At 40.5% G+C, this 27587-nt stretch overlaps 1 protein-coding gene across 2 annotated transcripts in view; it reads left to right on the top strand.

Moving 5' to 3' along the window:
* Window positions 1-27587, top strand: part of wdpcp (WD repeat containing planar cell polarity effector) — a 215364-nt gene that overhangs the window by 102917 nt on the left and 84860 nt on the right. For both annotated transcript variants that reach the window (XM_063055077.1, XM_063055078.1), the window contains exons 10-14: window positions 148-757; window positions 2780-2968; window positions 9029-9152; window positions 13440-13503; window positions 25972-26074. In XM_063055077.1, coding sequence (XP_062911147.1) covers window positions 148-757; window positions 2780-2968; window positions 9029-9152; window positions 13440-13503; window positions 25972-26074 — 1090 coding nt within the window. The remainder of the gene's footprint in view (window positions 1-147; window positions 758-2779; window positions 2969-9028; window positions 9153-13439; window positions 13504-25971; window positions 26075-27587) is intronic.

Below are 27587 nucleotides of genomic sequence, written 5' to 3'. Positions count from 1 at the left end.
CATCTTAAAATATTGTGCTTTGCTTTATAAGCTTGTATTATTTAGCTTTTCCATGAATTTGAATGTGGGAATAGCATAGCAACTATTCAACTGTGATATTAATTATTTGCTTTATTTAATTTACATTCTGTTTCATTTTCGTTTCAGGTTTTAAGCTTTACACGCACAGAAGGTGATCCACTGGATGCTGGTTTTAGTATTAATCAACCAAATCGGGTCCATACAGTAGAATGCTCCGTCAATCCAGACAAAGAACCAATGGCAGACAGCTGCATTTATGAATGTGCTCGGAATAAATTACAGCGTGTGACAGTCATTAGCATCCCACTGAGATCCAAAGCTACTTGCTGCAGCAGAAATATTACAGAAGACAAGCTTGTCCTCGGCTGTGAGGATTCTTCAATGATTTTATATGATGCATATCGCAGAGCGACTCTGCTGGCTCATGCTGATTTTGTGCCTTCAATGGTAGAATGGCATCCTGACGGTGCTGTAATCCTAGTGGGGAGCTGCCAAGGTGAAATTCAGTGTTATGACATGGCATTGTCACCAATAAAGATACAGTTATTAGCGGAGGACATAAAACCTGTAAACAAACTTCAATTCAGCCAATACTTTGCTGTAACAAGCAGAATGGTCCAAATTCAATGGACAGTTCCTCAAGTTATTCCTCCAAACGTTGATAACCTGAATGTGCACGATCTCCTCTTTCTAAGATTTGACAAAGGGCCTGTTGGAGTCCTTTATTTGAAATTAGGTGAGCACTTGCAATTTAATAATGCATTTGTAATCTATCCTAATGGAAAGCAATATTATAAATGGCTTAACTTACTTAGTTTACTAATTTGATTAATAATCACATCTGTGATTCATAATTTATCTTCCATTTTGTTGGCATTTCTGAATTTACAATACAAAATATAATTGTCCGCAATATTTAACATTTACAATTTGCGTAAAGAAGTTGGTATTGAGTTGAATTAATATTAGGATCTGTATGAACAAATGTTAAGCAGTACAGTAAGGTAATGTGTAAAATAACAGTTACTCAGTATGCATGTCAAGGTTACTATTCATTTTCAGTCTGTGCTATGTGGAAAATGTGTGAAAAAGGAAATCTTGATGATTTAAAGTTATTTACATAGTTATAAATTTGCAAACTTGAAAAAAATCCATTATTATATTATTCAAATGTTCTGCAAGAGTTTAGAAAAAATATACATAATCCTGCAGCTGAGGAAATCATTATACCATTATGATCGGGCTGCCTCTTCCAGGGAACAATTTAAACTCTTCAGTTGCAAGGAAGTGGAATTCACCTCCAGGTTCGGTTGTTTAGGCAAGAATTGCATTAAAATTTCAGGTGAAGTTGGATGGATGGATAAAGGGATAGGCAAGTTAGGTAATGTGATGCTCCTGGCGTATAAAATTCAGAAGGATATTTGAGGACAATGAACAATCTTTTGTGCTAGAGTATTGACATTTAAGATGCAATCAAGTCAATGTCAAAAGGAATTGTTCACAAATTTGATGGTTAAATTCATAGTATATGGTGATTTGGCAGGCTAACTGCAAATTTCAGATCACAATGTAAATATGATTTCTGCAAACTGATTGCCAAAGGGCAAAACCCGTCAAGTGTGGAAAGGAGAAAATCTATCTCAATTGAGTGTCCCTCCTAGGTACAATGTTTAAAATATTTTAATAGTTTCACACTTAATTAAATACATTATACACAGAAACAAAAACAAAGATCTTTACGAACCACAGGATATCACAGTACAATTGAATCCTAAGAAACTTGGACTACACTTTTGCAATGCCTATATGGTTTGAACTTCTGAACAAAAAATGAACAGGTCCAATTTACTCCATCCAATTAATCGGATGTACAAGAGTTGTATTGCCATCTTTCATTACTTTTAAATTCATTTTGAAAAAATTAACTTTTTTTAATCAGGTTGCTCTGACTTTGCTTTGCCGAAGGCTGCAGTTTACAGCTGAATGGTGTTCAAACACACACTTAATTATAGTTGCATGTTTCTAGATGCTGCACATCAGAAAACTGATAAATCACCTGGTTACCTGTGAGGCATACTGCTTCCTCTAGATGTCTGCACAGTTTTCTCTGCCCTCCCCAGTGTTTTGGCTCATGCCTGTTTCCAAGAAATGTGCAGATTTTACTTCATTTTGCAAGCATGGTTCATTTTACTTTTATTGCCAGCAGGCTTCACATGAGGATTTACAGTTTAGTTGCTAATTGCCTGCTTGTAATTTTAATTGGACTGCTTCCCTGGGCACTGTTCTTAAATCAATTAGGCAATGAGTTGTCTGTCACTTCATTCTCCCCTTGTCAGTCAGTCATTTGGAAGCTCACCACCCACAAAAGGTGAACACCAGGAATGACATCCACAATCAGCATCTCTCACACTTGAGATTACCAGTACCCAATTGTTTTAAATGTTCTAGATACATAACTACAGAACTTTTTGCAGACTTTTGCATTGTTATGTCATAAGACATCTAATTGAGAATCATGCACCAGTGAATATTGTTCTTCTGTACAGTTACAAGGTTAACAATGTGCTGATTAGTCACCCTTTGTTACTAAGATCAAATGAATTTTCAGCATCACTAGACTTCCAAATAATTTACACTGTTAGTGACCTTGAGACTGACTAACATTTGACCAGATCCAGTGGTATTTAACTTAACAGTTTTCTTTAGTTTAACATTATGTATTGAAAATACTGAGTGGCGAATTTCCTTCCTGTGACAGGTGTCTTATTGAAAGCACAGCTGGGTCCCACTGAACTTATTTGCCAATATATTCGTTACAAGCAAATTGAGGAAGCTATTAACGTCTTGCTTGGCATGAATTGGAACACTGTGGGCCTACAGTGCTACAATTGTCTCACTGCTATTGTGGATCATCTCCTTAAACAGAAACTTACATCAGAAAGAGAATGTAAGAATGCACGAAATGATAATTTAATCATTGGAAAATACTGCTGTTAATTCTGTTGTTTGGTTTCTCTTTGCATAAAATAAGATTTGTCTCTGTTTTGGTAGAGATTACCTAGTCCTAGTAGTACTGTCTGGAGACTTTCATTCTACAAATTTAAGTGACTTGACCTGAGAAATGGCGATACTCCCACCACTTTTCACAGAATCATAAAACGGGGAGGAGTGAGACCATGGAGGGATTTGAACACAAAGATAATATTTTAAAAACTGAAACGTTTCCAGACCAAGAGCTGACTCAAGTCTTGATATTGCACAACTACAGCAGAGGTATTCGCAATTATGTGGCAGTCCAATTAGCAGTGTATTTATTACAGGGTGTGATCTGCAGATGGACCCTGTTGGAAGGCTGGAAAGTGACTGGGATGTGTGATGAAGGAGGACTAGCAATGAGGAGAGGTGCAGACTGGGAGGGCTTGAATAAGTCGCAGATAAGCAGGAACCTGTAACCAGAATGCACTGAAAGACGGCTCAGCTTTTGGCTCCTCAGATAAATATTTTTTTTACAAAACTTGCCTTTTGAATGTGAGTTTGTTGATTGAGTACTGCCATGGAAGATAGCAAGGGGGCAGTTATGTGTCCTAAGTGGGTGTTTGGGGAAATAGAAATAGTCTGGGGGGGGGGAACGGTAAGCAGCACCCTAACTTGAGGCATAAGACTTGACTGACCATTAGTAGAGCAGGCACTTCCAAAAAAAAAGGAGGATAGGACGGACCTTAGCTCTGCAGGCGGTGGGCACTCGTTATCACATCACATCTGAAACTTGGCAATCTCATCCAACCTTACCAATCAAACAGACATTATTAGGGATGCATAAATTAGCTACCAGCATGCCAACAGTTCCCCTTGACTTGCAGCACGGAACGAGTTCATGCAATTTAACAGTTGGTAAATCAAGTACACCTTCTCAACTTCCTCTACAGATCTACTGCAAACAGGTTGCACGCACAGCAATGCAATGCTGGCATTAACCAAATGGAGAAATAGAACCAATCCTGTCAACCCTGAGGATTCCTCTAGAGGTGTTCAATGCAACCTTGGCTTCAAATGTGCGGTCAAGAACCATATTTGGGGATTATGAAACTTTACGTGATTGGTCAATCGTGCTAACTAGAATAGTATAAAGGTAGCTTGCCGAACATCAGCTCTATCCCAACCAACATCCCAGCTCTATCCCAAAGCCATGAAACCATCAAGATTGCAGGAACACTTCCGTAAAAGACACCTTATGGTATTACTTCGTTCCAGAAGATGAGAGAAGCGTTTGAAAAGTGTTGCACAGTCAAGTCATTTGCGAGGAAAGCTAAAAATAACTTTGACAGTGGTTTCATTGCTTCTTATCACATTTCCAAAGTGATACTAAAGTGTGGAAAATCTCATACAATTGGTGAGAGATTAATAATGCTTGCTGTATCAGAAGTGCTCACCACTGTTCTCAAAATTGATACCAGCATTTTAAAATCACTTCTTCTCAATAACTCTATAGCTCATCATATTGACAAAGTGAGTGAAGGCATTGAGTATCAACTATGCACAGAGCTACAAAAAACAGAATTTGGGATACAACTGGATGAGTCAACTGTGTGAGACAACGAGGCATATGTATGGTTTATCAAAAATGGAAAATTTCATTAAGAGATTCCCTTTGGTTAAAAAGTTAAAAACAAATATCAGCAGAGAATCAATCTATGATGAGCTCAAAATGTCTGTAAGGGATAAAAATATTCTGATGAGGAACATGATTTCTTGTGCAACAAATGGAACACCATTTATGACAGGTTGCCATGCTGGTTTAGTGGCATTTATGAAAAAAGAAATTCTGTCTGTTTGCAACCCATTGTGTAACTCATCATCAACATCTCACAGCCAGAAACTTTTTTTTCAAGCATAACTTTTATAATATCTGCTATCAACAAGATTAAAGCTCATCCATTAAATAGCAGAATATTTTGCCAGTTATGCCAAGATAATGATGAAGAGTTTGAATGCTTGCTTCTTCACACTGAAGTTTGTTGGCTGTCAAAAGGCTGCTGCTTAAAATGTTTCTTTGATCTTTTTGGCATTGTGGTTGAATTTTTGCTCAAAGTTGACAAGAGCTTGAAAAACAAAATTGAACTTCTACTTGGAGATGTGGTGTACCTAGCTGATCTGTATGACAAAATGAACATTCTAAATATGAAACTGCAGGGTGAGAATTTTAGTATAATCCAGGCAAAAAGTACAGTGTCCACTTCTGTTGGAAATTTGGAAATGTGTAAGTGAAACATTGGGAGAAGAATGTTCCCACAGTTTCCCTGCATGGAAAGTATGGCACTCTCTTTCATAGACATTGATTTGCAAGAGTACTGTGTACACTTGCAGTCACTGAAAAAGGATTTTCACAATTAGTTCAATGATCTCAACAATCTGGAAATTCCGGGCTGGGTAATTAACCCATTTCTTTGCACGGTGGAAGAACAGGAAGAGAGCTTGCAAGTAGAAATTATCAAAATTTTGAATAATGAAGCAAAAATTTTTTTTCAAAAATGTCAGCCTTTGTGGTATGTGGCTACACTCTAATTACAAAGTTTCCTGGTCATTGGAAGAGAGCCAAACTGTTCTTCATTGCATTTCCATCCTCCTATTTTGTTGAACGAGGCTTCAGTGCAGTGAACCACAAACTCACAAAAAAACAGAAACTGCTTAGACATTATTACGTATGGGGACTTAAGGCTTTTGCTGTCACAACTTGAACCAGATATTTCAACTGTTGCTAAAAATCATCAAGCTCAGTGATCACATTGATATCTAAGCTGTTCTACAGCTCACAGATACTATGTAAACTAGGTTTAAAGGCAAATAAAAATTTAAAGCAGAATCATTTTTCTCATGTTAGCATATGGTAGACATGTTTTTACACTATGGGGGTGTCAAAAAGTATATTGTGCCTAAGAAGGGCATTGGTAAGTATGAAAGTGCTTTAGTGGAGGTGTTGGGTTAAAAAACGTTGGGAAACACTGGGCTAGACTTGAGTTCTCTCTACAGTATAGATGAATGACAGGTGACCTTATTAAAGCATACAAAATTCTTAAGTGTGCTCAACAGGGTAGATGCTGGTGATGCAAGGGGAAGAGGATGTCAGGATTTCCCTGGATAAAGAAATGTATTTTATATTGTGGTCATTAACTTAAATAATGGGTTTGGAGTGAGATCATGAAATATGTTATTACTCAGAAAGTAATGAACATTTGGAGTCCTCGCCCTCAAAACACTTTGGAGGCCTGTTCATTGTTTGCAGAGGTTGATAGATTAGAGAATTTAATGCATAGGGAAGAACAATGCTGTTGAGGTAGAAAATCAACCAAGTTCTCATTGAATGGCCATTGTGTCTGTTGTGTGAGAAAGTTTTTTTCAAATGCAGCAACAGAACAGTCCAAGCTCCTTCAACATTTGAAGAGAATACACTGATAAAGCAAACAAGAACTTGGCTTATTTTCAGCCACGTCGCGAAAATTTTCAGAAGCAGAAAATATTTAAAACACGTTTGCTAGCACTTCACAACAAAGCAGTGATGGTTTATGTCCTTCATACAATATTTCATTGCTGATTGCTAAGTCTGGAAAACCCTAGACAATTGGAGAAGAACTAATTCAGCAGGCAGAGGGGAGTTTCTGAGTACTGTACAGTTTTGCATAAGTCACCACAGTAAATAATTAAAGCGATTCCACTCAGCAACAACTCTTGTTCAAAGATGAATTCAATCAATGTCTGAGAATGTGGAAGACACATTGTGCAACAGAATTTGCTCTGCAGTTGGAAGAGTGAATTTTGTCAGCCAACGAATCTTTGCTTCTTTGTTATGTTTGCTTCATAAAAGGTGAAAACATGGTTCAAGAGTTGTTATTTGCAAAGAGACTAGAAACAGATATGAAGAGGAAGTCAATATTTTGGGTTGTTGAGCAATTTTTCAAAGAGAAGGATACTCCATTCACCAACATTGTTGTTTGTGCAACAGTTGGAGCACTATCAATGACTTGACACCACCATGGGGTTATTACTTTCTTGAAAAAAGCTTACTATTCACTGTGCCATTTACTACTTACTATTCACAGTGTAATTCACAGACAACATCTTGTCACAAAATACCTAAGTGATCGGCTGCACAAATCATTAAGTACTGTTATCACAGCACTAAATAAAATCAAGTCCCATGCCCTCCATTCTTGACTATTTTTACAGCTTTGTGTTGAGAATGATGAACAGTTTGAAAGTTTTGCTGGTGCACACAGACACCAGGTGGCTCTCAAAAGAAGCTGCCTGGGACGTGTTCATGAATTTTTGAAAACTGAAAAAAAATTCTTTGAAGGCTTGAAGAATTCATTCAGTAATCAGCTCAAGAATATTAGACATGACATTGCTGATCTTTCAGAATTATTCACAAAATTTACTGAAATCAATCTTCAATTGCAAGGAAATTATGTGAATCTTATCAAAGTCAAATCAGTTATTACCAAATTTCTGTCCAAGTTATTTAAGTGTAACATTGGTTGTCACAACCTTTTCCAATTTCCAAGCTTCTTTGAGATGGAAGAGAAAAAAAGAATACCGGATGATGATCTTCAATTATTCTGTGCCCACCTGGGCGAGCTGCATAAGGACATGACAAAGAGATTTCAGGTTCTTCTGTTGATCCAAATTACAGATTGGTTAATAAATCCATTTCTGAACACTTGTAACAAAAAATTATCAGGGAAGATAGAGGAAGAACCGATCTCACTACAAAATTACTTTGAGTTGAACCAGAGGTTCAAGAAATTGTATTAGGACTTCTGAGCGCTATCCTGCACTATGGAAAAAGATCAAGATGTTCATTATTGCCTTTCCAGCATCATTTTTAGTGGAGTGAGGTTTCAGTGCAGTCGCCCAACTTCTTTCAATTAAACAGACTGCAAACTACTGAACATGGAATCTGAGACATTCAGCCTGATGTTGAGAAGCTGATATCACTGCACCAAGCCCATCCATCTCATTGAAAGATGGAAAAGCAACAAAGTAGTGAATAGTTGGACAACTAATGTATGGTCTAAAATTGTTGATGAAAATTGTGTTTACTATAATTAAATACATTATTTTTGTATATTTAAATAGATTTGAATATTTTTGCAATTATTTGTCACTGCTTTGAATCTGCAGTTCCCATTTTCTTTCACTGTGCATCATAAATCAAAATTCTTCATAGTTTTTATGTAATGGCCAGAAAGGGAGCAGATGTGGTCTGAGAACTAAGGGTTTGGTAACCTAAAAAAGTTTGGGAACTGCTGTCATAGCTGATCTATGCTGGCTTCATCTCTTCTGTGCCAGTTCCACGGAACCCTGAATACAGAATCAAAATGTCCTTATCAGAACATGTCCTTCTGCCAGTTTTCATATTATTGGCAAGCAAATACAAAAAGAGAGAAATAATAATAATGACTATGTGGGCAACAAATATGGAGAACATGAGATGAAGAGTCCTTGAAAGTGAGTCCATTGGTTGTGGGAACATTTCAATGATCGGGCAAGTGAATTTGAGTGAAGTTATCCTCTTTGGTTCAAGAGCCTGATGGTTTAGGGTAACAACTGTTCCTGAACTTGGTGGTATAAGTCCTGATGCTCCTGTACTCTCTTTTAGATGGCAGGAGTGAGGAGAGAGCATGACCTTAGGTGGTGGGGGTCCCTGATAATGGATGCTGCTTTCTTGCAACAATGCTTTGTGTAGATTTGCTCAATGGTGGGGAAGACTTTACCCATGATGGACTGGGCCATAATCCACTACCTTTTGTAGGATTTTCTATTCAAGGGCATTGGTGTTTCCATACCAGGCTATGATACATCACACACCTGTAGAATCTGTTGAATTTATCAATATACTTTAATAATATTTAATTGAGCTTTTATCTTGTGTATGTGGGTTTTAAGCCCAAAATTAATGCAACAATTTGACTTTTTGCTACGTTCCTTTTCAAATGAGGTGTTAATTTTGCAGCACAACTTGAAGCAGCTCTTGGAACATTTTATACCCCCACAAGACCTTTATCTGACACAACTGTGTTAGAATACAGGGATCCAATCAGCCGATATGCAAGGCGCTTCTTTCACCATTTACTCAGGTGAGTGATGATGGCATATCCTTACTAAGTGTGTTTTTTTTATTTTCACAAATATTGTACAGTTTATGCAAAATTTACTGTATCTTGCTTATGTAGAAATAGATTGTTTTATCTAGTCTATGCTGGTCTTTGTACTCCATAAGACCCTACATTATTTAACCTTTTCAGCATAATCTTCTATTTCTTGCTTCCTTGTGCATTGTTTTATATGATTTACCTCAACTACTTTCAATTGTATGTGGGAATTTATTGTTTACTTGGCCTTTCAGTTCACAGATTCCCAACTGGATAGCAGCATGGCCTTTGCTTTACTTTTTAGCAGTTACAAAGTGATTTTCAGTTTGTACTGATATTTTAAAATCTCAGACGTTCAGCGCACACATGTGCGCGCACACACACACACACACACAGTGTATTTACTATTTGTTCATTCTGTTGTGTAATTTTTAAGGTTTATGCTTATGAATTTAGTAAATCTAAAATTAATAGTGAGAAACTCAATCACATTATTTGTTTAGTTTTTTAGGTTTTTCCTGTTGATTCTTTTCCCAAATCATTTAATATCATTTCAGAATTTTAATTTGGCACTTTCAGGTGTCAGTCAGCCTTTCACACCACCTTAATTTATAGCTAGAGGATAAAGCAATGTGTGAAATAGCATGTGGCGGTAGCTGACTGTAAAGTGCTGATTAACCAGCATATTAGCTGCTCAAAACATCCCACTGCAAATTCTAAAAGAGTCTATTCCTTAAAAGCAAGAATGACTTTAAAAAATGCTGTGTAATTTGTCAAAAATAAATGCTTATGTGCTTGCTCTTTGTGACAAGTGACAGTGTTCACAGCACTTAAGTATCAGGCAATGACCATCTTTCAGAGAGAGTCGAGTCACCTTTTCTTCATATTCATTTGCACTGCCATCAGAGAATCCTCCACCATTAACATAGTGATGAGTCGTTGTTCACCGAAGTTTAATTGTAACAGGTACATGAATACTGACTCATCAAGTACTCGGTTTTCTGTGGTAACATCATTAAACCCTTTCACATATTGGCATGACTAGATGGTCCAACGGGCCTGCTTCTGTGCTGAAGTGCCCTATGACTAGAAAAAAAGGTAACCCCAAGAGCATTGAAGAAGCTTGACAAAAAAACAGAGAAAAGCAACTTACTCTATTCCCTTGGATCCCAATACTTTCAGAGACGTTATCGAATTCCTGAGATTTATTGATTGGACTGTAGTTCAAACTAACTGTGGTTCATATTGGCCTTTTTCAGTTCCATGTTTTTTTTCGTGTTCTTCCCCATTTTTTCTTGTTGCTGATTGGAAGGCTGGGGGATTTGGCGTTTGATGTTCTTGCTGTTGTTTCTCCATGTGGGTGATATCCCATGTATCTCTTCAAATACTTCATCTCCACCCAGGATGCCCAAGTGGTTAAGGCACTGGATGTAAGATCCAATGGACATTATGTCCACGTGGGGTGGAATCCCACTTCTGGCATTAAGTCTTTGGGATGGCACAGAAGCATAGCTAGCAACTTGGGTTCGATTCCTACTGCTCTCTGTAAGGACTTTATATGTTCTTTCTGTAACCACATGGGTTTGCTCCAGATCCTCCCACATTCTAAAGGCATAAGGTTTAGTAGGTTAACTGGTCACATGGGTGCAATTGGGCGGTGCAAGCTCCTTGGGCCATAAGGGCCTTTACTGTGCTGTATCTCTAAGTAATTCTGCATCTATTTGTATACCAACTGCCCCATCCTCGGCCCTATCACTCTGGTTGCCATCCCCCTGCCAAAGTAGTTTAAATGCTCCCAAACAGCTCTGGCAAACTTGCCCACAAGGTTATTGGTTTTCCCTTGGGTTTAGGTGTAACCTGGCCTTTTTATACAGGTTATGCCTTCCCTGGAAGAGATCCAGAAATCTGAAATCCTGCCCCCTGCACCAATTCCTCAGCCACACATTCATCTGCTAAATCATCCTATTGTTACCCTCACTGGCGTGTGTCACAGGCAGCTAAACAGAGATTACTCTCTGGAGGTCCTGCATTTCAGCTTTCTACCTAATCTTCCAGTCAAGATGGCACCAGTAATGATTCTTCAGGTGACATTTTCCAAATAGTCAATCATTTCAGTTTTTCTATATCTTCTACTTATTATTTTTATCTTAATTTTGTTTTTGAAACTGTTGGAGCCTGTGATTTACAGTCTGTAGTTCAATTGAGTGAGCTATCACTCTGCTGTCCCCAAGGAAAACTCCAGGACAAAAATGTAAGCACAAGCTACCACAAGGAGAAGCTCAGAGACGAGATGAGGGGCCATGATCGACTACACTTCTCACTGATACAGCATTGAGAAAAATTGAAACATGGAGGCAAATGTGGATGAGAGCAAACGGTTCTTGGAGAGGCCACTGGTTCAAGTTGCTTCTCTCAGAGAGGCCACTGTTTCGTGTCGCTGCCCTCAGGGGAGCCGCCAGTTTGTGTCTCTACCCTCGGAGGGGCCGCTGGGTCATGTCGTTGCCCTCAGAGGGTCAGCTGGTTCGTGTCGCTGCCCTCGGGAGCCGCCAGTTTGTGTCGCTACCTTCGAAGGGGCCGCTGGGTCATGTCGCTGCCCTCGGAGGGGCTGCTGGGTCATGTCACTGCCCTTGGAGGGTCCACTGGTTTGTTTTGCTGCCCTCAGAGGGTCCGCTGGTTCATGTCACTGCCCTTGGAGGGGCTGCTGGTTCATGTTACTGCCCTCGAAGGGGCCGCTGGTTCGTGTCGCTGCCCTCGGAGGGCCTGCTAGTTTGTGTCATTTCCCTTGGAGGGGTCGCTGGTTCATGCGCTTCCCTCAGAGAGGTCGTTGGTTGGTGTCACTGCCTTCAGAAGGACCGCTGGTTTGAGGCATTCCTGACGCTGGCACCTGGGAGGCAACATACCATCCGGGTATCTCTTTCAAGTCCATAGAATCTCTTTTCTGCTCCTCTAACTACAGAATCCTCTATCACTACTACACTTGTCTTCTTAACCCTCCTCTTCTGAGCTACAGAGCTAGAGACGTGACCGTTGTGTGCTACTTTATCCCTCTAACAGTACCCAAACCTGTTGTTGAGGGGAGTGGCCGCAGTGGTACTCTGCAGTGTCTGCCTATCCCCTTTCTCCCTCCTAACAATGACCCAGCTATCTGTATCCTACACCTTGGGTGGAACTACCATCCTGTATGTCCTGTCGACCAACCCTTCTCCCATCCTGTTCCAGCTCCAATTCCTTAACGCAGTCTGAAGGAAGCTGAAGCTGGATGCACTACTTGCAGGTGTAGTCATTAGGGACACTGGAAATCTCTCTGCCTTCTCACATCCCGCAAAAGGAGCATTCCACTGTCCTGCTTGCTTCCCCACTGCTCTAACTGTGTGATAAGAAAGGAGGAAAAACTCAATGAAAAAATCTACCTACAGTCTCCACCTCTCCTCGCTGAAGACTATATGAACCAGAGCCTGAGCTACCCACTCTAACACGGGCCCACTACCACAATGGTTGCTCTGTTTAAGCTTAGCTTCTTTTTATTGGCCTTGTCAAGTGCCTAATTATGAACAATACAACCTCTCCTCGGGAGCTCTGGCACACAGAATGTCCCAACTGCCCTGAACTCTCCCTCCAGCTACCCAATCCAACGTCTCCTCAGAAACTATATCACGCAGAATAAATTAAAGTGCATGAATGAACTTGTTGGACAGTGTTATTAATATAACTAGTACCAGGGTGTATTTTCTAGAGCTTTTGATCCCTAATGTCTAGATTCTGAACTTCAATTTTGTCCTCTTCCTTTGATTTACCTGAAAACTATGCTTGGTTTCAACTCTTGGGGTAATTTTGAATTTTATCACATAAAACAGAAATTCTCAAATAATTTATTTGTAAGTCCCATTTCATAAAGAGTTGATAAGTATTCCTCATTTTCATTGTAAATATCTGAACAAAATGCATTAATCTCTTTATTCTGTACAAACTGTACCTCTCTCTGTGTGCCCACCAAATTTAAGAATTTTAGATGTAACAGTGATGCTGTCTTGACCTCCTATTGAATATATCTTCCCATGTTTTTTTGCACAAAAATTGAAATTTGGCATGTGTTTAGTGGGTCACTCCCTTTTTATTAATACAATATTATTGTGATATATATATAGATAATGCCAATGGACATAATATACTTTTCATGAAATACGAAACTGTTCTTTAGTCAATTGTATCATGGTGAGTATTGATAACATTTTTCACAAAGATCTTTTATAACAGTTTATTGTGCTTTGACAGGTACCAGAGGTTTGAGAAGGCTTTTCTATTGGCAGTAGATATTGGTTCACGAGACCTGTTCATGGTGAGTAATTCTCTTACTTTTCTATGTCAGGTATGGATCTGTACTTAGGAAATTGACCAAAATGACACAAAAGAACTATTCTTTTCTTGACCTTTTCTCAAACCCAACCTTCGGCCTATTTTGTATTTCCAGATAACATTTTAAACAATGTGATTTTTACCTTGTTTTATGAGTGATGGATTTAGTTGACACCTTTTGGTCTAAGGTACTTGATAGTTCTTCTCATCTTCTGAAGAGATATAACTGTTTTACTTAAAATACAGAGCTAGTACATGTTTAGGAAACTAAAATTTTCAATATGTCACTCTTGCAAATTAAAAGTTTCTGCTATTATTTTTCAAACAAAATAGTTCAAGCGTAAATTCAAAGACCGACTTTTAACCAGGTATTTGTCTCATATTTAATGAACGACAAAAGTAAAATTTAACATGCTGTATGTAGGAAGTCATAGCTAAGTATGTGGCCCTTCTTTTCAAAGTTCCAGCACCAGAATGCCACAATGAGTTTGGATAGACAAAGCTAATGGTACGTACATGTCTCACAGCATGCTTCTTGCAAGCCAAGACTTCGAGGGTATATAAAAGCATAAGAAGAAAAGAGTGTGTTTGTCAGGGGAGTGAGACTATACAAATAGAAGCAATGGTTGGAGTTTGTGGGAGTAATTCAGAAGATGCAGGCATGTAAAAAGCAGAATGTTATGATGGTCATAGGGGATTTCAATATGCAGGTAGATTGGGATAATCAGGTTGGTGATGAATCCCAAGAGAAGGAATTTGTTGAATGCCTATATAATGGGTTTTTAAAGCAGCTTATGGTTAAGTCCACTAGAAAAGGAGAAATTCTGGAATGGGTGTTTGTAATGAAACAGAATTGATTAGGGAGCTTAAAGTAAAGGAACCCTAAGGAGACAGTAATCATAATATAATAGACAATAGGTGCAGGAGTAGGCCATTCGGCCCTTCGAGCCAGCACCACCATTCACTGTGATCATGGCTGATCATCCACTATCAGTATCCATTTCCTGCCTTATCCCCATAACCTTTGATTCCACTATCTTTAAGAGCTCTATCCATCTCTTTTTTGAAAGCATTCAGAGACTTGGCCTCCACAGCCTTCTGGGGCAGAGCATTCCATATATCCACCACTCTCTGGGTGAAAAAGTTTTTCCTCAACTCCGTTCTAAATGGCCTGCCCCTAATTCTTAAACTGTGGCCTCTGGTTCTGGACTCACCCATCATTGGGAACATGCTTCCTGCCTGCAGCGTGTCCAATCCCTTAATAATCTTATATGTTTCAATAAGATCCCCTCTCAGCCTTCTAAATTCCAGAGTATACAAGCTCAGTCACTCCAATCTTTCGACATATGACAGTCCCGCCATCCCGGGAATTAACCTTGTGAACCTACGCTGCACTCCCTCAATAGCAACAATGTCCTTCCTCAAATTTGGAGACCAAAACTGCACACAGTACTCCAGGTGTGGTCTTACCAGGGCCCTGTACAGCTGCAGAAGGACCTCTTTGCTCTTATACTCAATTCCCCTTGTTATGAAGGCCAGCATGCCATTAGCTTTTTTCACTGCCTGCTTTTGGTGACTGATATACAAGAACACCTAGATCTCGTTGTACTTCCCCTTTTCCTAACTTGACTCCATTTAGATAATAATCTGCCTTCCTGTTCTTACCACCAAAGTGGATAACCTCACATTTATCCACATTAAACTGCATCTGCCATGCATCTGCCCACTCACCCAGCCTGTCCAAGTCACCCTGCATTCTCATAGCATCCTCCTCACATTTCACACTGCCTCCCAGCTTTGTGTCATCGGCAAATTTGCTAATGTTACTTTTAATTCCCTCATCTAAATCATTAATATATATTGTAAACAGCTGTGGTCCCAGCACTGAACCCTGCGGGACCCCACTGATCACCGCCTGCCATTCCGAAAGGGACCCGTTAATTACTACTCTTTGTTTTCTGTCAGCCAGCCAATTTCCAATCCATGTCAGTACTCTGCCCCCAATACCATGTGCCCTAATTTTGCCCACTAATCTCCTATGTGGGACTTTATCAAAGGCTTTCTGAAAGTCCAGGTACACTATATCCACTGGCTCTCCCTTGTCCATTTTCATAGTTACATGATCGACTTCACCCTGCAATTTGAGAGGGAGAAGCTAAAATCAGATGTATTAGTATTACAATGGAGTAAAAGGAGCTACAGAACTATGAGAGAGGAGTTGGCCAAAGTTGATAGAAAGGGGACACGAGCAGGGTTAACAGCAGAGCAGCAGTGGCTGTAGACATTTGGGAATAATTTGGAAGGCACAGCATCAGTTCATCCCAAAGATGAAGAAGCATTCTAAAGGGAGGTGAGGCAACCATGGTTTGGAAGGGAAGTCGAAAGATGACATAAAAACAGAAGTAGCACACATAGAAAGCTGGAGGCAATCAGCACATCAGGCAGGATCAATGGAGAGGTTTTCAAAGTTGGCATTTTGGACTGAGACCCTTCATCAAGACTGGAAAGGAAGAAGTAAGAAGGTAGGGAGAGAGGAAAGAATACAGACTAGAAGGTGATAAGTGAAGCTAGTTGAGGGGGAAGGTAGGAGTGTGGGAGAGGGGGTATGAAGTAAGAAGCTCCTTCCCACCTAATCCATGCCAATTCACATGCTGTCAATCTCTTCAATGATTTTCCCTGGCCCACATCGCCTAATTTTCACTACACACGTTCAGTACCTATGCACTTCTATCCCCCATCAAAAAAGCCTTAAAGCTCTCTGCTTCTTTCTAAACAACAGACCTAACGACGTCTCTTCCACCACCACTCTCCTCAGTCTGATGGAACTGGTCCTCACATTTGACAATTTTTCTTTTGCTCCTCCCATTTTTTCCAAACTCAAGGTGAAGCCAGGGGCCTCAGCTACACCTGCATTTTCGTTGGCTAGGTGGAACAGTCTATGTCCCAACCATTCACTGCTAACCCTCCCCAACTGGTTCTGTGCTACATTGATGACCACATTTGTACTGCTTCATGCACCAATGCTGAGCTCATCAATTTCATCAACTTTGTCTCCAACTTTCACCCTGCCCTCAAATGCACTCAGTCTATGTCTGACACCTCTCTCTCCTTTTTCGATATCTCTGTCTCCATCTCTGCACAGGCATATATTTTATATATTTTATAAAGTGATATATTTTATAAACCTACTGATTTTCACAGCTATCTTGACTGTGGCTCTTCCCAACCTGTCACTTGTAAAATGCCATTGCCTTCTCTCAATTTCTCCGTCTCCACTGTTTCTGTTCCCAGAATGAGGCTTTTATTTCCAGAACATCAGAAATGTCCTTTTTCTTCAAAGAACAGTGTTTCCCTTCCTCTACCATTGATGCTACCCTCATCTGCATCTCTTCCATTTCCTGAACATCCGCCCTCACCCCATCTTTCCCCGTCTTAGCAGGGATAGAGTTCCTCTTGCATTTGCCTATCATTCCATGAGCATCCACATCCAACATATCATTCTCTTCAACATCCACTATCTTCAGTGGGATCCTACCTCTGAATATATTATTAACTCCCCAACATTCTCCGCTTTCTGCAGGGATCACTCTCTCCATGATTTCCTTGTCCTTTCATCCCTCCCCACTAGTCTCGCTTCTGGTGCTTACCCCTACAAGTGGAACAAATACTACACCTGCCCATTCACCTTCTCCCTCTCCATCATTCAGGGCCCCAACAGTCCTTCCAGGTAAGACACCACTTCACCTGCAAGATTGTCGGGGGACATCTACTGTATCCATTGTTCCCAGTGTGGCCAAGTGTTCCATCAGTGAGACCCAGTGTAGATTAAGGGACCACTTTGTTGAGCACCTTTGCTACATCTGCAACAGTGATTTCCCAGTGGCCAACCATTTTAATCCAATCCCCGTTCCCGTTCTGACATGTCGGTACATGGCTTCCTCTACTGACATGATGAGGCTGCTCTCAGGCTGGAAGATCAACTCCTCGTTTTCCATATTGAATAGACTCTAACCTGACAGTGTTAACATCGATTTCTCCAACTTCCAGTAATTTTTCCATCTTCCTCCTCCTTTCCTTTTCCATTCCCTATTCTGGCTCACTTTTTACCCCTTCTCCTCACTTGCCTAAACCTCCCTCTGGTGCTCTCCTCCTCCCCTTTATCCTTTGGCACATTCTCCTCTCCTATCCAATTCCTCCTTCTTCAGCCCTTTACCTTTTATACCTATCATCTCCAGCTTCTCACTTCATTCCCCCTCACCTAGCATCACATAGAAAAAAAACATAGAAAACCTACAGCACAGTACAGGCCCTTCGGCCCACAAAGTTGTGCCGAACATGTCCCTACCTTAGAAATTGCTAGGCTTACCCACAGCCCTCTATTTTTCTAAGCTCCATGTACCTATCCAAAAGTCTCTTAAAAGACCTTATTGTATCCGCCTCCACCACCGTTGCTGGCAGCCCATTCCTCGCACTCACCACTCTCTGAGTAAAAAACTTACCCCTGACATCTCCTCTGTACTTTAAACCTCTGTCCCTCTGTCCCCAGCACCTTAAACCTGTGTCCTCCTGTGGCAACCATTTCAGCCCTGGGAAAAAACCTCTGACTGTCCACACGATCAATGTCTCTCATCATCTTATACACCTCTACCAGGTCACCTCTCATCCTCTGTTGCTCCAAGGAGAAAAGGCCGAGTTCACTCACCCTGTTTTCATAAGGCATGCTCCCCAATCCAGGAAACATCCTTGTAAATCTCCTCTGCACCCTTTCTATGGTTTCCACATCCTTCCTGTAGTGAGGCGACCAGAACTGAGCACAGTACTCCAAGTGGTGTCTGACCAGGGTCCTATATAGCTGCAACATTACCTCTCGGCTGCTAAATTCAATTCCACGATTGATGAAGGCCAATACACCGTATGCCTTCTTAATTACAGAGTCAACCTGCGCTGCTGCTTTGAGCGTCCTATGGACTTAGATCCCAAGATCCCTCTGATCCTCCACACTGCCAAGAGTCTTACCGTTAATACTATGTTCTGCTATCATATTTGACCTACCAAAATGAATCACTTCACACTTATCTGGGTTGAACTCCATCTGCCACTTCTTAGCCCAGTTTTGCATCCTATCAATGTCCCGCTGTGACCTCTGACAGCCCTCCACACTATCCACAGCAGCTATCACCTTCCAGCTTGTACACCTTACCCTCTGCCTCACCACCTTATTCTGGCTTCTTCCCTCTTACTTTCCAGTCCTGATGAAGGGTCTCGGCCTGAAAAGTCGACTTGTTATTCTTCTCCATGGATGTTGCCTGATTTAGTGAGTTCCTCCAGGGATTTGTGTTTGTCACTCTGGATTTCCAGCATGTGCAGCATCTCTTGTATTTATAAAAGCAAGAGGCCATACAATTTAGCAAAAATTAGTGGGAAGATAGATAATTGGAAAGGTTTTAAAAAGCAACAGATAGCGACAAAAAGTCATAAGGAGAGAAAAGATGGAATATGAAGTTAAGCTAGCCAATAATATAAAAGAGGTTACCAAAATCTTTTTCAGATATACAGTAGTGGTAGAAAGTTTGTGAATCTCATTGAATTTTCTCTATTTGTGCATAAATATGACATAAAATGTGATCAGATCTTTACGCAAGTCCTAAAACTAGATAAAGAGAACCCAATTAAATAAACAACAAAAAAATGTTATACTTGTTCATTTATTTATTGAGAAAAATGATCAAATATTACATGTATTTGTGGGAATAAGTATGTGAACCTCTGTGGTAATACCTTCTACAAAAGCTATTTGGAGTCAGGTGTTCCAATCAATGAAATGAGACTGGACGTGTGGGTGAAAGAGGTGCCCTGCTCTATAAAAAGACACGCAAAGTCAGGTTACTGACAGAGCCTGCTCTTCTCAAGAAAACAACTTGATCAAAACAACTTTCAGAGGACCTTAGAAGAAGAATTGTGAAGATGCATGAAGCTGGAAAAGGCTACAATAGCATTTCTAAAGACCTGAGTGTTCATCAGTCCACAGTAAGAGAAATTGTCTACACATGGAGGAAACTCAGTACTGTTGCATCTCTCCCTGAGAGTGGAAATCCTGTAAAGATCACACAAAGAGCACAATGTGCATTGCTGAAGGAGGTGGAAAAAGAACCCAAGGGTAACAGCAAAAGACCTGCAGAAATCTCTAGAACTTGCTAAGGTCTCTGCTCATGTGTCCACGAGAGAAAAACACTGAACAAGAATGGTGTGCGTGGAAGGACACCACGGAGGAAACCACTGCTCTCCAAAAAAGACATTGCTGCACATCTTAAGTTTGCACAAGACTTCCTTGGATGTTCTACAACACTTCTGGGACAATGTTCTGTGGACAAATAAGACTAAAGTTGAACTTTTTGGCAGAAATGCACATTGCTATGTTCGGAGGTAAAAAGGCCACTGCACACCAACACCAAAACTTCATCCTAACTGTGAAGCATGGTGGAAGGAGCATCATGGTTTGAGGCTGCTTTGCCGTCTTAGGGCCTGGACAGCTTGCAGCCGATGAGGGAACAATTAATTCAAAACTGTATCAAGACATTTTACGGGAAAATATTAGGGTAGCAGCCTATTACCTGAAGCTTAATAGAAGTTGGATACTACAACAAGACAATTATCTGAAAGAGAAGAGTAAATTAACAACAAAATGATTAAAGAAAGAAGAACAATTGTGTTTTGGAATGGCCAAGTCAAAGTCCTGACCTTAATCCTATAGAAATGTTTTGAAGGACCTGAAGAAAGCAGTTCATGCAAGGAAGCCCACCAACATCCCAGAGCTGAAGCAGTTTTATAAATTCCTCCAAGCTAATGTGCAGGACTGATCAACAGTTACCAGAGATGTTTGGTTGAAATTATTGCTGTACAAAGGGGTCACATTAGTTACTGACAGCAAAGGTTCCCATACTTTTTCCAACAGATGCATGTGTAATGCCCTGGTTAAGATTTTCACTGCTGTGCTATAGGTATTCCATTACAGCTGTTCTGTACTGCTCTCAGCTTGTTTGGGTTTGAGCTGAGATAAAAAGCTTTATTATTCAACTTAGGAATGTGCTGTCAGCAAATCAGGATGGTAGATTTGAGAGGAGCTTCCAGAGGATGCGAGCAGAGAGGTCTCTGTTGATGGGAGCTGGAAGAGGATAGGGGGTAAAAGATGGCTGAGGATGTCATCCCTGCTGCACAAGGTGCTTCGTGCAGATGAATGGCTTCAAGAAGGAAGAACCAATACTCCTGTGGGAGATCCATTTTGTTCGTGATGGATTTCAAACAACGTTCAGAATGTGGCGTGTGTTTTCACGCAGACAGAGTGTCCTTCACGTGAGTGACAGACAAGTTCATGATGAGCTCCAACTTAAGTGCACATTTGACTGTTAAAGATTAATGGGCCATTTTTTCCTCTTTCTTTCATTTAATAACTGTTTGCTTACCTTAGCATTCTTAAATATACTTCTTTTTAATGGTACGGCATATACAATCTGTTATTTCATGCCGGAGGCAGTAAGTCACACAGCATTCACACAAACTGAGGTTTGGGTGGGCAAGACATCCCAACTTCATGGATTTGGCAGGACCAAAGTCATATACACCCTAGATGTAAGAAGCCAGAGAAAGGTGTTGTTTATCACTGCAGAATCTAGTGGCTGTTAGCGAGGGGCTAACGAGCCGGCTTTCCAGAGACGTCCACATAAGGGGGTTTCACATGTAATATGGATCGTTTTTCTTAATAAACAAATAAACAAGTATAATGTTTTTGTGTTATTTATTTATTTGGGTTCTCTTTATCTAGTTTGAGGACTTGTGTGAAGATCTGATCACATTTTAGGTCATATTTATGCGGAAATAGAGAAAATTCTACAGGGTTCACAAACTGTCTAGCACCAAAGTATAAGGAGTAAAAGAGAGAAAAGTGGATATTAGACTGTTGGAAAATGATGTTGGAGAGACAGCAAAGAAATGGTAGATGAGCTGAAGAAGTATTTATGTCAGTCTTTATTGTGGAAGATATCAGCAACATGCCAGAAATTTGAGTCAGTGAATGCAGTCACTATTATTGAGGCCAGTGTGCTTGGGAAACTTAAAGGTCTGAAGGTGGATAAGTCACCTGGACCAGATTGGCTATACCCCAGGATTCTGAAAGTGGTAGCTCAAGAGACTGTGGAGGAATTAATAGTGATGTTCCAAGAATCACTAGATTTTGGAATGGATCCGAAAAACTGGAAAACTGCAAATGTCACTCCACTCTTTAAAAAGGGAGGAAGGCAAAGGACAGGAAGTTCTGGACCAGTTAGCCTGACTTCAGTGGTTGGTAAGATTTTACAGTCCATTATTAAGGATGAGATTTCAGAGTACTTGGAGGGACATGATAAAAGTAGACTGAAGTCAGCATAATTTTCTTATGGGAAAATCTTGCCTGACAAATCTATTGGAATTCTTTGAGGAAGTATCATTCAGGGTCTTCTCCAATCAGAAGCCTTGGAAGCCTTGAGATCTGCAATCTGCTCATAGTCATAGTCATACTTTATTGATCCCGGGGGAAATCGGTTTTCGTTACAGTTGCACCATAAATAATTAAATAGTAATAAAACCATAAATAGTTAAATAGTAATATGTAAATTATGCCAGGAGAAAAGTCCAGGACCAGCCTATTGGCTCAGGGTGTCTGACCCTCCAAGGGAGGAGTTGTAAAGTTTGATGACCACAGGCAGGAATGACTTCCCTATGACGCTCTGTGCTGCATCTTGGTGGAATGAGTCTCTGGCTGAATGTACTCCTGTGCCCAACCAGTACATTATGTAGTGGATGGGAGACATTGTCCAAGATGGTATGCAACTTGGACAGCATCATCTTTTCAGACACACCGTGAGAGAGTCCAGTTCCATCCCCACAACATCACTGGTCTTATGAATGAGTTTGTTGATTCTGTTGGTGTCTGCTACCCTCAGCCTGCTGCCCCAGCACACAACAGCAAACATGATCGCACTGGCCACCACAGACTCGTAGAACATCCTCAGCATCGTCCGACAGATATTAAGGGACCTCAGTCTCCTCAGGAAATAGAGACGGCTCTGACCTTTCTTGTAGACAGTCTCAGTGTTCTTTGACCAGTCCAGTTTATTGTCAATTCGTATCCCCAGGTATTTGTAATCCTCCACCATGTCCACACTGACCCCCTGGATGGAAACAGGGGTCACCGGTGCCTTAGCTCTCCTCAGGTCTACCACCAGCTCCTTAGTCTTTTTCACATTAAGCTGCAGATAATTCTGCTCACACCATGTGACAAAGTTTCCTACCGTAGCCCTGTACTCAACCTCATCTCCCTTGCTGATGCATCCAACTATGGCAGAGTCATCAGAAAACTTCCGAAGACGAAAAGACTCTATGCAGTAGTTGAACTGCTGAGAGCCAGTTCCGAGGCATTCAAGTCAGGTGACCAAGAAAATTACAAGAGGTCCTGGTACAATCTCCAGAAAGCCGTCTCACAGGCGAAGTGGCAATTCCAGACTAAACTTGAATCAACGAAGGATATTCAAAAGTTAAGGCAGAGCATGAATACTATCATATAAAATTATATTTAGCAAATAGGTGACAGCAGGGCTTCACTTCCAGATGAGTTCGATGCCTTAAATGTTCGCTTTGACCATCAAAATATGGAGGAACCATCACAAACTCCTACATCCCCTGATGATCCTATGATTTCAGTCTCTGAGGCTGAAGTGTGAGCAGCCTTCAGGAGGGTGAACCCCTGAAAAGTACCTGGCTCAGACTGGGTACCTGTCCAAGTACTTAAAGGTCTGTGCTGATCAACTGGCTGGAGAGTTCCCTGCGATCCACAGCCTCTCACTTCAGCCGTATGTGATACCCACCTGCTTCAAGTATACCGATGCCCAAGAAGTGCGTGGTAACCTGCCTCCGTGATTATCACCCAGTTGCACTTACATCCATGGCGATGAAGTGATTTGAGAGGTTGATGGTCTGTCTGAGAAGCGAATTAGATATGCTTCAATTTGCCTACCTGAGCAACAGGTGCACAGCAGATGGTATCTCATTGGCTCTTCACTCAACCCTGGAACATCTGGACAGCAAAGGTGCTTACATCAGGATGCTTTTTATTGACCACAACTCAGCATTCGATACCATCATTCTCTCAAAATTAATCATTACGCTCCAAGTTCTTGCCCTTAATACCTCTTTGGGTAATTGGGTCCTGGATTTCCTCACTTACAGATCCCAGTCAGTTCAGATTGGCAACAATATCCATCAGCACTGGTGCATCACAAGGCTGTGTTTAGTCTCCTGCTCTACTCACTTTACACTTAATTTTGAGGCTAAGCACAGCTCCAATGCCATATTCAAGTTTGCTGATGACACAACTTTCATAGCCTGAATCAAAGGTGGTGACGAATCATCATATAGGAGGGTGATTGAAAATCTGGCTGAGTCTTACTCAATGTCAGCAAGACCAAGGAGCTGATTATTGACTTCAGGAGTAGGAAGCCAGAGCCCCTGAGCCAGTCCTCACTGGAGGATCAGAAGTGGAGAGGATGAGCAATTTTAAATTCCTTGGTTTAGAGAACCTGCCCTGAGTCCAGCAAGTAAGTGCAATTATGAAGAAAGCAAGGCAGTGCCTCTACTTCCTTGGGAGTTTTCAGAGATTTGACGTGACATCTAAAATGTTGACCAACTTCTATAGATGTGTAGTGGAGAGTACTGACTGGCCTGGCTGCATCACAGCCTGGTATGGAAACACCAATGCACTTGAACAGAAAACCTTACAAAAGTTGGTGGGTTACGGCCCAGTCTTCCTCACTATTGAGCGCATCTACATGAAATGCTATTGCAGGGAAGCAGCATCCGTCATCGGGGCCCTCCTCCACCCAGGACATGTGCTGTTCTTGCTGCTGCCATCAGGAAGGAGGGACAAGAGCCTCGGGACTCATACCACCGGCTTCAGGAACAGTTACTACCCTTCAACCACCAGGTTCTTGAACCAAAGGGGATAACTTCACTCAACTTCACTTGCTCCATCACCGAAATGTTCCCACAATCAATTGACTCACTTTCATGGGCTCTTCATCTCATGTTCTCGATATTTATTGTTTATTTATTCATTATAATTATTCATATAGATTTGTATTTGCACAGTTTGTTATCTTCTGCACTCCAGTTGAACGTCCAAGTTGGGCAGTCTTTCATTGGTTCTGTTTCGATTATTATTAGAACATCGGAGCTGTCCGCACAAGTTACCTCTTTGATGGCACCCCGGAAACTTTATTGAGTATGTGCAGAAGAAAATGAATTTCAGGGTTGTATATGGTGACATATATGTACTTTGATAATAAATTTACTTTGAACTTTAAAATAACAAGCAGGATAGACAAAGGCAAGTCAGTCGAATTTGTTTACTTGGAACACATTGTTTAGAAGGTACCACACATGAGGCTGTTAAACAAGGTAAGAGCCCATGGTATTACAGAAAAGATCCTAGCATGGATAGGGGGTTTGGCTGACTAGCAGACAGCAAAGAGTGGGGAGAAAAAATGGAGACCTTTCTGGTTGGCTGCCGGTGACTAGTGCTATACCACATGGGTCAGTGTTGGGATCACTACATCTCACATTATATGTTAATAATTTGGATAACAGAATTGATAGCTTTATGGCCTAGTTTGTGGTGATACAAAGACAGGTGGAGGGGCAAGTCATGTTGAAGAAGTAGGAAGTCTACAAAAGGACTTGGACAGATTAGGAGGAATAAAGTCTTTTACTGAAATGCACAACCATAAATTTTTGAAACAGGGTGCAAATTCAGAAATCAGAGCTGCAAAAGAGCATGGGAGTCCTAGTGCAGGATTCCCTAAAGGTTAACTTGTAGGCTGAGTCAGTAGTAATGAAAGCTAATGTAATGTTAGCATTAATTTCAGGAGAACTAGAATATAAAAGCAAGAACGTAATGTTGAGGCTTTATAAGACGTTGGTCAGACTACATTTGGAATATTGTTAGCCATTTTGGGCTCCATATCCAAGGAAGGATGTGCTGGTTTTGGAGAGATTCTAGAAGAGGTTTATATGAATGATCCTGGGAAGGCAAGGGTTAATGTATGAGGAGCATTCAATTATTCTCGGTCTGTATTCATCGGAGTTTAGAAAGATGAAGGGGGGATTCATTGAAACCCACTGAATGGACATAGAGAAAATGTTTTAAAATTCTGCTTGTCTGTAGATTAAGTTTATGCCATATGTATTTTCTGATCCACTAAATTATATTAACAATGGGAGAATAATTCTGTTTGATGAGCACTCTTTCCTAAATTTGTAATAGTTTAGAAAAGTGCAATTTTAATCTGTTTTGTTTGTTTAAGAAGCTTATTGCTTTAATTTTTATGTGATTGAGATTAACTGATTTTGTTTTCATATTTTAAAGGACATTTATTACGTCGCTTTGGATAAGAGTGAAATGGCCCTGGCTGAAGTGGCTAAGAAGAAAGCTAATGAGATTGATATGGAATCTATGACAAGTGAAGTTGGTAAGAATTTTAAAAATTCTGTCTGAAAGGAAAATATCTGATTTTTTTTCATATCAATTTTTTTAAAATATCTTATTTGCAGCTTGATTTGGATTGACAGCTTGATTTGAAGATTCTTTCAAAGGATTAATCAGAATTAATATTGTATTTTGTAGTCATTGTAAAATATGTACATGTTCTGCTCTGAAAGAATCTACAAACGCCTTTGTGGAACGTCATTTGAATTGAGCAAATTGAGTTCTGTGATGTGCCTCAGAGCTTCACAATTATCCTATCAATATTCAATATTACACAATAGATATCAGCAAATTGACAATGGAAGACTTCCGCATCTGCAGAATTCCTGTTGTTTGCGTTTTTAAATGGAAGACTTCAGAGCTCAGCTGGAGTACCATATATTATTCCATTTGCCACACTATAGGATGTGATAATGCAGGAGAGGGTATAGACGTTGCCTGGAGTGACTAAAGAGTCCAGCTCTGTTTTTCCTGGAGTAGAGAAGATTAAAAGAGGACTTCATTGAGATATATAAAATTATGAAGGGTATAAAGATAGGGTAGACTACTAGAATCTTTTCCCTTATCAGAAGTGAATAGAAGTAGAGAACAGAGATTTTAGATCAAAGATAAGAGATTTCGTAGGGATCTGAGGGGGAGAGATCCCTACAAGAGATGAAGAGAGCAGGAAGTACCTTAAATGAACTGCTTTGAGAGAATAGTGGAAGCAAAGTCACTGAAAGCATTTGAAATTTGTCTGGATGAGCACTTGAATTGCCAAGGCATTGAAGGCAATAAGCCAAGTTAATTAATACAGTTGGGTGACCACTGGTCAGCATGGGCATTGATTGGCTGAATGGTCTGTTTCTGTGCTGTATGGCTGACTTATGTTACTTCCAAGCTACTGAATGTCTTCAAAAGTCCAATAATACAATGTATCATCACCTCTTGTGTCAGAAATTCCAAATTCAGCAAATCTCCAAAATCCAAATTTTTTCATGCGCTGACATGATGTCCACATGGAAAATTCTACAGGGCATGTGGGAAGATTCCCAAGTGATGCACAGGTCTCTGTGCATCACAGATAGAAAATAGAAAAACACTGTGTAAAGCAAAAATTGATCTCCATTGTGTATTGAAAGAATACATTTATCAGTGTTGGTGTGAACATATACCGACTAACAGATGCTGATCATGAAACAAGCAAACGCGAATTGAGAGTTGAAGGTAATTGTGAATATTCAGCAGGCTGGTTGTAGAAATTGAGCAAGACAATGACCCTGAGCATAAAGCCAAAGTTAGACAGGAATGGCTTAAAAACAACAAAGTTAATGTCCTGGAGTGGCCAAATCAGAGTCCAGACCTCAATCCAATTGAGAATTTATGACTGGACTTGAAAAGGGCTGTTCACTCACAATCCCCATGCAATCTGACAGATACAATGGTATCTGTGAATGTGGCATGACTCATATGGTGGGGATGTTTGATAATAAATGTTGCCTTCTTGAGGTAATGCC

This window comes from Mobula hypostoma, chromosome 8 (genome assembly GCF_963921235.1).
Source record: "Mobula hypostoma chromosome 8, sMobHyp1.1, whole genome shotgun sequence".
NCBI lineage: Eukaryota > Metazoa > Chordata > Chondrichthyes > Myliobatiformes > Myliobatidae > Mobula > Mobula hypostoma.
Note: the sequence above shows the minus strand (reverse complement) of the source record. Positions and strands in the feature narration are given on the sequence as shown.